Source organism: Mercenaria mercenaria, chromosome 6, assembly GCF_021730395.1.
Source record: "Mercenaria mercenaria strain notata chromosome 6, MADL_Memer_1, whole genome shotgun sequence".
NCBI lineage: Eukaryota > Metazoa > Mollusca > Bivalvia > Venerida > Veneridae > Mercenaria > Mercenaria mercenaria.
Window position 1 is genome coordinate 57,301,298 of NC_069366.1, and position 15,040 is coordinate 57,316,337.

At 34.1% G+C, this 15,040-nt stretch overlaps 2 protein-coding genes across 2 annotated transcripts in view; both read right to left on the bottom strand.

Annotated features, from left to right (window-relative positions):
• LOC123548809 (N-acyl-phosphatidylethanolamine-hydrolyzing phospholipase D-like) overlaps positions 1-15,040 on the bottom strand; it is a 115,241-nt gene that overhangs the window by 30,493 nt on the left and 69,708 nt on the right. The window lies entirely within an intron of this gene.
• On the bottom strand, positions 620-8,722 carry LOC123548813 (suppressor of cytokine signaling 4-like). Its single transcript, XM_045336364.2, has one exon. It carries the CDS (start codon positions 8,587-8,589, stop codon positions 7,318-7,320), a length of 1,272 nt encoding a protein of 423 aa, XP_045192299.2. The 5' UTR covers positions 8,590-8,722; the 3' UTR covers positions 620-7,317.

A 15,040-nucleotide genomic window follows, 5' to 3' on the forward strand; every position in this document is an offset into this window, starting at 1 on the left:
CGTATAAAAAAAAAATTAGCTTGACAAAATTTAGAATCTAAAATCCATAAATTCATGTTTTGATCAAAATAGGGGCCTCAGTGGCCAAGGTAGCGGACTTCAAATCATTTGCCCCTCACCTATGTGGTTCAGGGCGTTGAATTCTTCATGTGAGGAAGCCATCCAGTTGGCTTACCGAAGGTTGGTGGTTCTACACGGATGCGTATGGTGATGAATTAATGCACGGAGGGGCACCAGGGGTTTTATCCACTACTAAAAGCTGGACAAATTCCATGAAAATAGCCATTTTAGCCGAAGCCACAAAATACTGCGACAACAATATTAAATGATTTCACAGTATGCCTCTTGTTAAACCTTTAGCCTGCTGGCGGCAAATGATTTTGCCTTTGCGACCAGTGCAGACCAAGATCAGCCTGCACATCTGTGTACATCATGGTCTGCACTGTTCGCTATTCTGTCAGTAATTTTTCAGTAAACACCCCTTAGAATAATAAATGGTATTGCCCAAATTGAAGGATGGACCAGTTCATTTTGGAAATTCAGCAGTGTAAAGATTAACGAAGTATGGAGAAACATTACTGCACTAGATTTGATTGGTGGAAAATTAACAACTCGCATGATTTCAATCATAAAATTTATTGAAACAAGATCAGTTTCTCAAGAACATATTTTTTTTAAAACCTGCTTTCATTCTCCCTAATATAACATCAACAATAAAAAATATACGATTGACACTAAAATCAAAGTCATAACTGTTTATATCATAAATAAAGTCACATACATAATAAATAGCACTGCATGTTTAATACATTTATATGCATTAATAGATCAGATCTTAAAAGTCTCGGTAAGAATTTGTACAGTAAAAAGTTTCAATGATAATGTATTTGGTAACATTTAAATGAAAGAACATATTGTATTGTACACATTTAGACCATTATCAACTTTCAATACATTTATACACCATGTACTTTTGGATATTTTGGCATGGTTTAAATTTTGCACCTATATTTATTGCAGTTTATTTTATGTGAAAATGTCACTTTTCATGCCAACACTTTTTGCCTTCCACTAGTGATACAGAATTGCACTGAATATCAACCATGCGCAAAATACTCAAAAGAATGGTTTTCAAAACAAGAGCTGTCTTAGGACACCAACGCTCGGCTATTCAACAATCTTGTCAATTGAATGAATAAAAGTCGAAGGGGAATAATTTTGTAAAATAAAAGCCGACACAAGGGTAAGTCCAACAGTTCTACCTATTCTTTGAATAGTAGAGCTAAAAATTACCTTAAAGTAAAAAAAAATAGTTGACAGAGTTATGTACTCTTGCCTACAGATTGAAATCATGATGATAAGCAAGTGTTCAAAGTTTCAAAGCCACATGTCAAATAGTTTTGACAAAACGTGGACTTGTATGAAAATTGAACCAATTTCCAACCCAAGGACCATAATTCAGCCAAAATAAATGACAGAGTTATGTACTCTTGCCTACAGATAGAGACTGTTATAATAAATAAGTGATAAAAGTTTCAAACCCATATGTCAAACAGTTTATACAAAACATGAACTGGTACAAATAACTTAACAAAGATTTGTAAGTTAAAAGGGGCCATAATTCAGCCAAAATCCTTGATGGAGCAGTTGAAAGTTTCAAAGCTTTATCTCAAAAGGTTTTGTCAAAATGTGGACTGGAATGAAAAACTTAACCAAGGTGTGACGCCGACACCTTGGTGAGTAGGATAGCTCTGCTTATTCTTCAGTTGAGCTAAAAACGAGACGTTGCTTTCTGCTTTGTTACGTTGATGTAGTGCACACTAAAATTCTTGTCACTACAGGATAAAGTGAATCTCACTCAACAAGTTGTGGATAAGGAAATCACACCTAAAGACTAAAGATTCGTCCAAAAACGAGGTTCTTATGAGCTTTTGGACATATCTTAAACCAATGGTCTGATTCCATTGTCAAAGACTTAAAGGGAGTAGAAGATTTACTTTCTGACTGTTCCATTTAGTTATTTCCATAAAAATCCTGCAAACTGTTACAGAAAGTAGACCATGATCAGTTTGACACAATCAATGTGAATAAGTTATCTCTAAGTCTAAACAGTACTTTATTCAGAATACTTCTGTCTCATACCATGAGAAAAACTGTTTTCTTCAAAAGTACCAAGGGGGTAATTTATTTATTTGGGTTTTACGGCGCACCAACACAGTATAGGTTATATGGCGCCAAACAGGACTACAAATTTTGGTTCCACATTTCATTTACATTGAAATAAAAACATGAGGTATGGAATCAAAATTTGCATACCTGCTGGAATCACAGTGCTACTGCGGAATTTCTAGTACAAACTATTTATTGCATTTCCTATTTTCGTCCACTGAAAAAAATATTTGTGTAAACTAAAACAACTTTCAAACTACACTCATATTACACCAAACTGGTAATACGACAATCACACAAACAAAAATTTTGGTAATAAACTTTCACAATCAAGACATACAACCGTAAGAAATTTTTCCTAAGAAAAAAATCACAACACATTATTTGCTTATCCTAGGCCTTAACATTGCAAAATGCATCACTGAAGAATCAGAAAATCTAACATAATCAGTAGCCATTGTGCTTTCTTACTTTGAATATATATACTATGAATATCTTTCAATTATATGAGCCGTGCCATGAGAAAACCAACATAGTGGCTTTGCAACCAGCATGGATCCAGACCAGCCTGCGCATCCGCGCAGTCTGGTCAGGATCCATGCTGTTCGTTTTCAAAGTCTATTGCAATTAGAGAAACTGTTAGCGAACGGCATGGATCCATGCCGGTCGCAAAGCCACTAAGTTGGTTTTCTCATGGCACAGCTCATATGTTTTATCATATACAACATTAACTTTAAATGTTGCAAATCCTCATCAACTGTACAGTCAAACCTGCTTAAGAGACCACCTGTATTAAGCCAAAAACCTGTGTTATAAACCATTAATTTTAGTTCCCTCTGTAGTGCATTTCATATAGATTGAACCTGTATTAAAAGACCACGAGTCCTGTCTTACAAGACCACACTTTTGCTCTCCCTTAACTGGTCTCTTAAAACGGGTTTCACTGTATTTTACTTGGCGAGATATAAAAAATAACTCTGTATGTAAAGCTGCAGTCACAATAAAACATTGTATAGGAACAGTTCTGTTAAAAGAACTTCCATTTATTTTTTTCACAACAAATTCATACTGTATCTGGCTATACATTTTATCAAGTGTGAACTATATTTAACACAATACACAATACTGTTCATACATAAAACCTGTTCATTTCATGTTACATCGATACTGTATAGTGACTGATTTCTTTTTGTTTTTTCAATTATGAAATTTGTGCATAATCTAACTTTAAACTTATAACTAATGCACAATTTGATAAATTCAGAATGTGAAAACAGGGACAAGAAACTGTTGTAATACAGGTCCTGATTAAGACTGATCCCTGATTATATCTACAGTAGGTTCCCTGATATTTTACATCCAAAATATTTTCAGAAGAAAAAAATGAACAAACCAAAGCAAATACTCTGAATGGTATTTTCAAACCAATTTTCTTTTCACTATGTTAAGATAGTTCTGCACATTTTTCTACCTAAACTCAAGGGGTAAAGCAGCAACGTTTGAACAAACTTGACAAGAGAAATTAGCAACGATGCTACATACCGAATTTGGAGTAATTCTAACCAGTTGTTTCAGAGGAGAAGATGTTTACGATGAACTTAAGACGCCTTTGTTTCAGGTGAGTTAAAAATGTCATTACTTTCTTTGCAATGAAAGAAAATGAGAACAAAAATGTGGACACATGAAATAATTCCAAATAATGCCTTCAATTCCACTTGAAATTTGCTGACTCCTTAAACATGCTGAATCGTGGGTAAATATCTCAAAAATAAGCACAAAGACCTTACATTTCATTTGATCATATAACAGACAATATGTTATGTTAAAATCTACATGATAGAAAAAGTTCTGCTTGCTAAATATCATCAAAGTAGACTCACATTCATATAAAAATTCCAAATTTTTCAAATTAGTCTAGCAAAAGCTCAAGCATTTTTATCTGCTGATTTTTCTAGACATATTCTGAAGTTTTAGAAAATCAAATTCTACATTGTAGAATAAAATTTTGATCCAAATATGCAGAACTACCTAACATGTATTTACTCCACCTGTGTGAATTTTCCAATGCCCTGAACTTCCAAGTATTCTTAGACAATGCCAGCCACCATGTGAAGAAGAAAAAACCCATCTCTAATCCCATTATATTCTGTGGATTATTATTATATAGTATTTCCCTGAATCTTTGTATAAAACTAATATAGAAATTGCCATCTTTTTATTCTCTTTGTTTCATAAGCTAATCTACATATAAATCTTCCTTTTTTTGCAATTAAAACATTATTTTGAAAATACTAAAATAAAATTTACATAACCCTCTGAGACACCTAAAACATTGCATTTTTAAATGGTCAAACTAGAACAAGTCATAAAATACCAGACTTAGAACAATCTTAGTCTGACAAAATTTACATCGGACCTGGGTCAAAGAATAAACTCTAGTTCGGACCCAGTCCCAAGTATCTGATTGCTTAATTTTGTTAGAGCACAAATTTAAAAGGACCAATGACAATGTTGTTTTATAAATGCTCTATAACCATGGACCTGATTGGTTCATTCCAATGTCAATCTTCATTATGAAAATTGCCATTCACTAGCTGGTCATCACCGGATACAACTAATCAAAGGCTACATATTTTAAGACTTGTCTTCAAAAGTCTGATTTATTACAAAGAGCAATAATATTCTGAAACCATCAGCCTTTACATATTTATTCCCTCTTGCATAAATTTTGTTTTCATTAACTCATATATAACTGGCCGAGAAAAGTCATGTTATATTCTGCAAATTCAGAGATTCTTCCATAGACAGAAATTCCGTCATTATTCAGATGAAAAATACATTTTGTTCAAGCCTTGTATTTAAACCAGGGATCAACACTAATGATGGTCTGCTGACCAAGGGACAGTATCTTTTCAGTCTGACCACTGAATCCTGGAATCTGGCAGGTCCGCAGGACCACTCAAAATTCGAAAGCTATCAATCAGTTTTCTGCTGAGCATTTCGAACAAGAATTATTAGAAAATAAAAACAGAATGTACTTTTTCTGAAAAAATACACAGATGTACTGCTGATCTTTGATCACAAATATGCTACAATCATAAATTCACGACAAGTGTCCCTTTTCAAACAACTCTGAACTTAGGTATCGCATAATATATGTAACGAACTTGCAAAGAAGATGGTCAATACACTTGACGACTGTTATTAACTTTAATACTGAAAACCATTATAAAAGATAATTATGCCACTGAACACATCTGTGAAAATTTCATTTTTTTAAGAAAAAAAAACCAGCCTCTGTTTCTTTGTAATTAAATTTTTGTTGACAGTGGGACACCCTATGAATTACGTGGGGACCACTAGAATTTAAAAGTTGGTGGTCCTTTTGGCCACTAGGAAAGATAAAATTTAACCCCGATTTAAACATGTACAGTATGTAGCAAATATTTTATTTGACCATATTTAACATCCAGACATTGCATTTACAAGAATATTCAGGCCATGACTTATTTACACTACTTCCTTCAGTAATTTAAAACTTAAACAAGAGCATCGCCTTGCGGGTGCTGACGCTCATCTGATTTTTTTTGTATAATAGAAATATTGTTCTACCCATGATTTTCTAAGTCTAAAAAGGGCCATCACTCCTGCAAAAAGCAGGATAGAGTTATGTTTCTTGATGTACAGTGTCCACTTATGATGGTGAAAAACTGTTGCAAGTTTTAAAGCAATAGCTTTGATAGTTTATGAGAAAAGTTGACTTAAACATAATATTCAACCAAGAAAATGATTTTTCTAAGTCTAAAAGGGGCAATAATTATTGCAAAAAGCAGGATGGAGTTATGTTGCTTGCTGTTCAGGGTCAGCTTATGATGGTGAACAAGAGTTACAAGTTTTAAAGCAATAGCTTTGATAGTTTAAGAGAAAAAGTTGACCTAAACATAAAACTTAACCAAGAAATCTGATATTTTCTAAGTCCAAAAGGGGCCATAAATCTTGCAAAAAGCAGGATGGAGTTATGTTTCTTGCTGTTCAGGGTCAGCTTATGATGGTGAACAAGTGTTGCAAGTTTTAAAGGAATAGCTTTGATAGTTTAGGATAAAAGCTGACCTAAACATAAAACTTAACCAAGAAAACTGATTTTGTAAGTCCAAAAGGGGCAATAATTCTTGCAAAAAGCAAGATGGAGTTATGTTTCTTGATGTACAGGGTCTGCTTATGATGGTGAACAAGTATTCCAAGTTTCAAAGCAAAAGCTTTCATAGTTTAGGAGAAAAGTTGACCTAAACATAAAACTTAACCAAGAAATCTGATATTTTCTAAGTACAAAAGGGGCCATAAATCTTGCAAAAAGCAAGATGGAGTTATGTTTCTTGCTATACAGGGTCAGCTTAAGATGGTGAACAAGTATTCCAAGTTTCAAAGCAATAGCTTTGATAGTTTAGGAGAAAAGCTGACCTAAACATAAAACTTAACCAGGCAACGCCGACGCAGACACAGACGCCGACAACCGCTCAAGTGATGACAATAACTCATCATTTTTTTTCAAAAAATCAGATGAGCTAAAAAGAAAGATAAAGATGTTTTACTGAACAAAATCTTAACACAATAACCATTGTCTGAAACTTTGTAAAGACACAGAAGTTTGTGACACAACTTTCAATTAATCATAAACCAAGTCCAATTAATTTAAGACTTAATATTAAGAGCAAAACTCACAAAAGTTATATGCTGTTGATTAAATGGATAGGAAAGTGTCATCAGTTTTCATAGTCTATACTTAGCATCAAAATTCTTTTATTCTATATTAAATACTGCATGAATATCATAGTCCAGATCCTGAAAATATATTTCAAACTATTTAGTTTTAATAAATACTATATAAACTCACTGTATCACTTTGCAATGAATTTTCTTTTGAGAAAACAAAAAGCACAAATGTAGAAAAATGTTCTTTTACTAAGCCTTAGAGTATTGCGCTTTTAACATCTTTGTTTCAATTTCTAAAAAAAAGTACAACCTTGAAAATATATGCCATGTTTTACACAACTTTACACTGAAAAGAAAAAAAAAACAACAAAAAACACATTCATCAAAATTAATGGGAGAAAAAAAAATAACAAATATAGCACACATTGAAACTGAAAATTAGTACTGGTTTTCTCCAATCCAGCCCTTTAGTTTCTTTGGCAATGGAAGCTGCTGAATATGGTCATATCTAGTGTATTGTCTGATTACAAAACGGCACATATACTGTAAAGATCGTACTTGAGTAAACCTGGACACTGGTTTAGTTAGTCTAACCGGATATATTGGTGGGCTAGGTGAACCTCTTCTTGAGTAACTACATATTCCAGTCTGCGGATCATTCATAGAATTTTCTATCAGATCTACAATTGAAGGATAACCTTCAGTATCCGGTTGAGCGTCAAAGATAAATTTACCGTTACAATGTTCAATTCTTGTATGTAGAGTCTTTCCATAGGATCTGAAGCTAAGACTTAATAAATATCGTTCATCTGAGCTATCACGCACCAAGAAAGCACCATCTGGCTGACCGTTGAGCTTACGCTCAGCTTCTCTGCGAGTAATTGGCCCCCAGTACCAGCCAAACTTGGAAAGTCTGAACAATTCATGGGTTAGGCTCCATGTTTTTGGAACTTCGTTCATTATGGCACCTTCTGGTATTGAACTTTTATAGTCTTGAATGTGTACAGCACTACTTGAAAGAGTGTTTATTCCATTTGAATGGCACATGGCAGTAATTTCGAAGCGATTCGTTGTCACTTTTGGTGACATATTACTTATTTTTCCACAATCTTTGCAGCTTGGCTGAGCACGGTTTAACATACATGGACACGTTTGTGATGACTGAAAAGCTGAAATATCTTTTGATTTACAGCTTGGCTTTTCTTTTGAAGTAGCACCATCCTTTTTGTCTTTATTAGACCAAATACTATCGTCAAGTTTTCGATGTAAATGAAGGTTCAGATCTAAACTTTCAGTGCTTTGTGATGAATTTGAATTTGATGGCTTTGAACACAAAGTAATGCGACATTTTGCTGCCTGCTTCTGTTTTTTACTCGGTGACTTTGATTTTCCACAACTTGGATTAGAATCAGCCTCCTCTGAACATTTCTCTTCATCTAATGATTTTCTGTTGAAATTTGACTGAATTCTTCTCCTTAGTTTTCTGAAAAGCCCTATTTTCTCTTTCTTCTTATTATGGACATTCTGCTGTAAGGTATTTTCATCGTTAGTGTTGAGTGAAGAAATCGACAGTGACTCATTATTACCTCTCATGTTTGGCATTCTGTCACGAACAGTCACAGCAGTTTCACAACCGAAACTCAAATTATCATCAACATTGCTTTCTCCTTGGAATGACAGCTGTACACCCGTATAAACAGTCTTTTTCATTGCTCAGGCAATGTATCTAAGTCACGTATAGACATAATTACGTCTTCCAAATCAAAAAGAAAAAGAAATTCTTGTTTTGATAATTCAGCTTCTGAATTCTGACTAAACTGCGCATGCGTAATTGCTTTGTACATATTTCCGGTAAAAATGCACCAGCATATTTTCAAATTTGATTGGATAATTATTTAACGTAAAAATATGATATATCAAATAAGTCTTTTATTGTGTGTGATAAATTTAGTCATGCTATGTTATCATTCTTAAAATATTAAACTAATTTGTAAAATTATATTTGTTTTTTTTTTATTGGAAAAAGACGACACCATCCTCTATTCTGCGTTTCTATGTGGAATAAAGAGGAGACCAAGACAATTTTTAGCTCACCTGTCACATAGCATTGTCACATAGTGACAAGGTGAGCTTTTGTGATCACCATTCGTCCGTCGTCCGTCGTCAGTCCGTGCGTCCGTCCGTCCGTGCGTGCGTCAACAATTTCTTGTCTGCACCATAGTGGTTTCATTTGTGATTTTATTTTAACCAAACTTGCACACAACTTGTATCACGATAAGATCACGGTTCCTTTCTTGAACTGGCCAGATCCCATTATGGGTTCCAGAGTTATGGCCCCTGAAAGGGCCAGAATTAGCTGTTTTGACTTTGTCTACACAATAGCAGCTTTATTTATAATTTGATTTTTACCAAACTGGCACACAACTTGTATCACCATAAGATCTTGGTTCCTTTCTTGAACTGGCGAGATTCCATTATGGGTTTCAGAGTTATGGCCCTCTGAAAGGGCCAGAATTAGCTATTTTGACATTGTCTGCACAAAAGCAGCTTCATTTATTTTATTTTATCCAAACTTGCACACAACTTGTATCACCATAAGACCTCGGTTTCCTTTTTGAACTGGCGAGATTCCATTATGGGTTCCAGAGTGATGGCCCCTGAAAGGGCCATTATTAGCTATTTTGACATTGTCTGCACAATAGCAGCTTCATTTATGATTTGAATTTAATCAAACTTGCACAAAACTTGTGTCACCATAAGATCTCGGTTCCTTTCTTGAACTGGCCAGATCCCTTAATGGGATCCAGAGTTATAGCCCCTGAAAGGGCCAAAATTAGCTATTTTGACCTTGTCTGCACAATAGCAGCTTCATTTATGATTTGATTTTAACCAAACTTGCATACAACTTGTATCACCACAAGATCTTGCTTCTTTTCTTCAGTTTGCCAGATTCCATCATGGGTTCTGTAGTTATGGCCCCTTAAAGGTCCAAAATTGGCTATTTTGGCTTTTGCAGCCATATAGAGACTTCGTTTATGGTTTTATTTGATACAAACTTCCAAAATATCTTCAACAACAATAAATCTTTGATTCCATGACAAATCAGATCCAATCATAGGTTCCCTCTTGTTTAATGTACCATGTCTTTTATAAGATATGGTACAGTAGGTCACATGATGATGTGATAGTCAAATTTTTTATTTAGTTTTATTGCTAATGCCAATGAGAATTATACATGTCCAGGTTTCAATTATATATCGAGTGAATATCTACTATCGTGTAACTGCTCAACAGCATTTTTTTCAAATGATGCGAAATTTCAAAACAAAACATCTCATTTCCTGTTTTGGTAAGACGATGTGTTATGATAAGTGGTAACCTGGGAAGTCCTTGATAATTCCTGCTTTATCAGAAGAAGTCATACCTAATACCTATATGCATTAAAGATCCCACTAAATTTGCGCTAATTAGTGTTAATTGGCGTTCATCGAGTTTATGATTGCAACTGTCAATTTGCAGGTAGAAAAAAGTAAGTTGTCAGACTGGATTCTCAGGCTAGATAAATGGTTGTAAATGGTTTTTATATCATTGAAATGTTGCTCTGTATTGAATATGTTGACTTAAGATCTTGTCCCTCCGTCCGTCCGTCTGCCTGCCATTCATCCATCCATCCGTCCACCCACCCATCTACCTATCTTCGTTCCTTACTTGAATAATAACAAAGCTAGTGCAAGATAAATGAAGTATATATAAAAGTAGTTATAAATTCGGGTTAAAACACAAATTGCTGCAACCACTTGTATGCAATTTTGACTCCTACCTAACTTGAAAGTTTCAAGCGTTGACAGTTTAACAGTTTCATTCGAACACAGAATGTTATTCCAACGTAGACTGACTGGCATCAGTCGTTTGAGTCCTTTAAAATGAATATCTCTGCCATAAAATTCTCTTAAATAGCACTTTCTGATAGAAAAAAAACACAATATATCTTATACTAGACAAATGCGATCTGAACTCGGCAGATTTCTGACAGGCTAAAAATCACCATGAAATCGGAAATCATTGCAAAGTTCATGATGTAACATAACCCTTAATGGCCTTCACAGTCTGTGTAATGAAGTGCTTGCCAATGAGTACATTTTATTACCAGATGAATATGGCAGGTGTTTATCAACTTTACTTTAATAATCTTTCATAAATGCATAATCTTTCAAATGTAAATAAAATAGACATGAGTAATCCTAAGCATGTTAAAGGTTGTAATTATTTAAAACCAAAATAGTTATAGTTTTATTGTTATGTCAAATCATGCTTTAGATGCAGTTACAGTATTTTCCTGCAACGTAGTTAATATTTGACCTGTACGTTAAAAAAAAAGATTGATGATAACACCAACCAAATATTGATTATTAATGGGAGGAAGTTCATTAATGAAATCACACAATCGGTCAAAACAATAATTGCGATCATTATATTTAGTAACATTCTTGAAATACTTTATTCATACTTTTTCACGGTCTACGTAATTTCAAGAGGGACCTCCATGGCCGATTTGTAAAGGTTGCTGACTTGTTGCCCGTGTGCATCTATTTAAATAAAGAAATGGCGAAGGCAAAAGTTGTTAACGGTGACTATAATTTGCTTCTATGCATCAAGTTTTATCTTGTTTTGAAAAAAAGTACTTTGATTTATAATGATATCATAAAGTCTAACTAGCGATTTAAAAAAAAAAGCAACAGTTCTAACGATATTATAATAAAAACATAAACTCCTTTCATATTGTCCATAATAATGGAAATAATTACCAAAAAAATATTTTTGATGTAGATGAATGTTAAAAAAAAGTTTAACATCAGCTACAATTATTCAACAACTACAACCTCTTGGACATACTTCTACAAGAAATTTACAATGTGGTAAAAGCTTTACTTTCTTTCAATTCTAGTGAAAACTCAAACGTCTGGAACAGTTCACTTAATCTTGTTGCAGGTAGCACTAATCGCTCTTCGAGACGTTATATACTAGTAAGCTCAGAATTGCATCTTTTAAGTCTGGAGAGAAAATGGTTTTCTTAGAAAATATTAGTGTCAGTACGAAGAAAGAAATAAACTTTAATACAGATTACTTGATCAACAGACTTTGTAAGTCTAATTCCAATGATGCAGTGTATATTTGGAAAGGATGAAAAATACGTTGGCGTATTTCTGTAAACTATATATCCATTTATTTATATACAATTTTTTAAATGTCACTTACCTAGTTATTGTGTGATGAGTGGGTAAATTTCGTGTTTCAACATAAAGACAAAAACTTTCACACTGGTTCAAACTTAAACCGGATAATAGTACACATTACTCCATATTTAAAAAAACTATAAGAAGATCCTTTGGAAGCATAGAATGCAATTGAAGTAATGTAATTGCAGACTCGGTTTGAATGAGTCATTTCATGAGAGGTAATAGAAAGTGCAATAACCCTCACGCCCCACTAACACCGACTTAAGTGGAACTCTATTACACAAGTATTTAATGGACCCCATCATATGAAAGACCCAGAAAATAGAACCACAAAGAATCAAAGTCATACAGGACAGTGTAAATTAAAGTTTTCCCCGCCAGATGAATCTCGAACACACGCAATGGAAACAAAAAAAATACGGCATATTAAACACAAAATGCTCTTGTAATTTTATTTGAAAAGTAAACCATAAGAACCATAAATGTACGCATATAAAGCTTTGTACAAAACAAAGCATCAAGAGAAACGATGAAAAAGCCAGAAGACGAGTTTCAAAGTGGCTCAGCTGTTGAACTGTCTATCAATAAGCCACTACTTATTCCGTCAGACAAAAGAGAAGAGGAAAGTGCAAGGTCCAACTGTAAAATGTTGAACACCAATCATACGCTGTGTCCCAAAACAGTGTGGACATAACCTCACATAATAAAGCGATTAGTTACTTTATCAAATACTGCCATAACCCGAAATCTTACGGAGTTTGTAACACCATCCTGAAATATTACCGCTTTTAACAAAAATGAAAATATAATTTATGAATCTAAATGTGAAACTTGTTTTTTTTTTAAGTTCTTTAAACTTGCTTTAAAAAAGCCTTGATGTGTCTCTTAAATATGGGAACTTTTCCGAAGGAAAAATCCATTTTTTATTGGAATTTGCAGTAATACAAAGTTAAAACTTAAAGTGTGTGAGAGTTTATCTAAACAGGGCTTCATGGTAAGATCACAGAGGTAGAAATAAAATAGAAGGATATGAAGTGTGTTGCATGTATCTCCCAGTCTCTAATGAATGGACTAAATCAAATCGAGTCTGCTATAACTTTTCTTGGTTAAGTCCAACGCTTCTAAAGGATTTTTTAGCTTAAATTGAATATCAAATGTGAGTTTGACTATATAGCGAATATAGAAACTTTACACACACACACACGCACGCACGCACGCACGCACGCACGCACACACTTCAATCTTCTTTACCAGTTTCTTGTAATAAAAACAAACGTCTATTCAGCATTGCTATTTTCGATTCTTAGTCTCGCTGCACCAGTCTCGCTGCACCAGGCCCACCTATAGGTGTTATGATACAGAAGTGGTAGAAGATGACCCTGCTATTGAATGTGATAATTGCTCTTGGTGGTTCCTGTCAAGCTTTTGTCTACTTCAATTGTTTTTAATGTGTTTTATTTAGATGTTCTTATTTACATTGTATTTAGGGTTCGTATTATAACAATAGTTTTCTGTATAATGTACCTAATAATTTATGGATAGATCTTTCTTGCATACCAGACAGGGATTTCCGGTATTTTTACCGGTGCTGGAAAAATCCATCTTACACCCCGGGGTGTAAGATGACTCTCGTGCTGTAAATGACGTATTACGAACTACATATATGTAGAAGATTTATGTAGTAATTTTTATCCTGTCACTTGCAGTATTTTCGACCCGATATCAGGGTGCCGTATATCTTTTTTGATATACCGTAAGTTGACACGTGACCAGTGATATACGGTTAGTTGATCATGTGACCTTAATTTACGGCCCGTATGATCGATATTGTTGTCATAAGAAATTTTGCATTGAAACCATCACCATTGTGTTGAAAATGTCCGAACTAAGAAAATGAGTGGTCAAATAATGAGTTTTTATTCAAAAATGAAGAAGTAATTGCGATTTTGTCGATGATTACGTCTTTATATAAGTGACGTCATTACGAATATGACGTCATTAAAACGGTTGTCGCACACTTATTTTTGTAAAATAAATTGCCAAATATCGGAAAATGAAGTAATGACAAGATAAATAGAATAATAGGTTAGTGCCTAAGATGGAGAAAGTTTATCTGGCTCGGCTCCGAGCGTTATCAGGTTCGCCTTCGGCTCACCCGATAACCTCCTCCACCTCGCCATATAAACTTTCTCATCTACGGCACTAACCTATTATTCTCTATATATTTTCTTTTTAAAACGGAATAAAAATTCAATACCTTGACAATTCCTATTGGTTCCTGGTAGTATATTTCTCGATTCAAATCACGTTATTTTATCAAAAATTCATAACGTTACGCTGCAACTGATAAAACAAAACCGGAACTAAACATTGTTATTTGTTTTGAAACGTCATGACGTATTTCCTGTTTACGGACGTTGGTTTCCCGCGCTTTGTTTAAATACACTGCTGTAAGAAATAGTTCTAAAAAGAAGGCCGCTCGATTGATTTTATTTTTATTATCATTTCTTGAAATCGGTATGCAAGAAAAAGATTCTGTCACTGGTTATAGGTGCAGATGGAAATATCCGGCTCTCGGGTAACTGTTTAGGCGGTAACTCGGCAGGGAGCCTCGTTACCGCCTCAACAGTTACCCTCGAGGCCGGATATTACCATCTGCACCTACAACCAGTGAAAGAATCTTATAATACACCATTTCTTATAGTTGCAATTTTGTCTATATAAACTGTTTACAACATACGAAGTGTAAATTCTTAGTCTTTATTATACCATTCATTTCGCGTTTCAGTTTGGCACTGCAATTATTTAGCATAATAAGTCGAACTGAACAGTAGACACGTTGACATAAAACAGTTTTGAAATATTTAGTCTTTTGTTTTTTAACATACCAAAGAGCTATAAAATAAATCTATTTTATAGTTCTT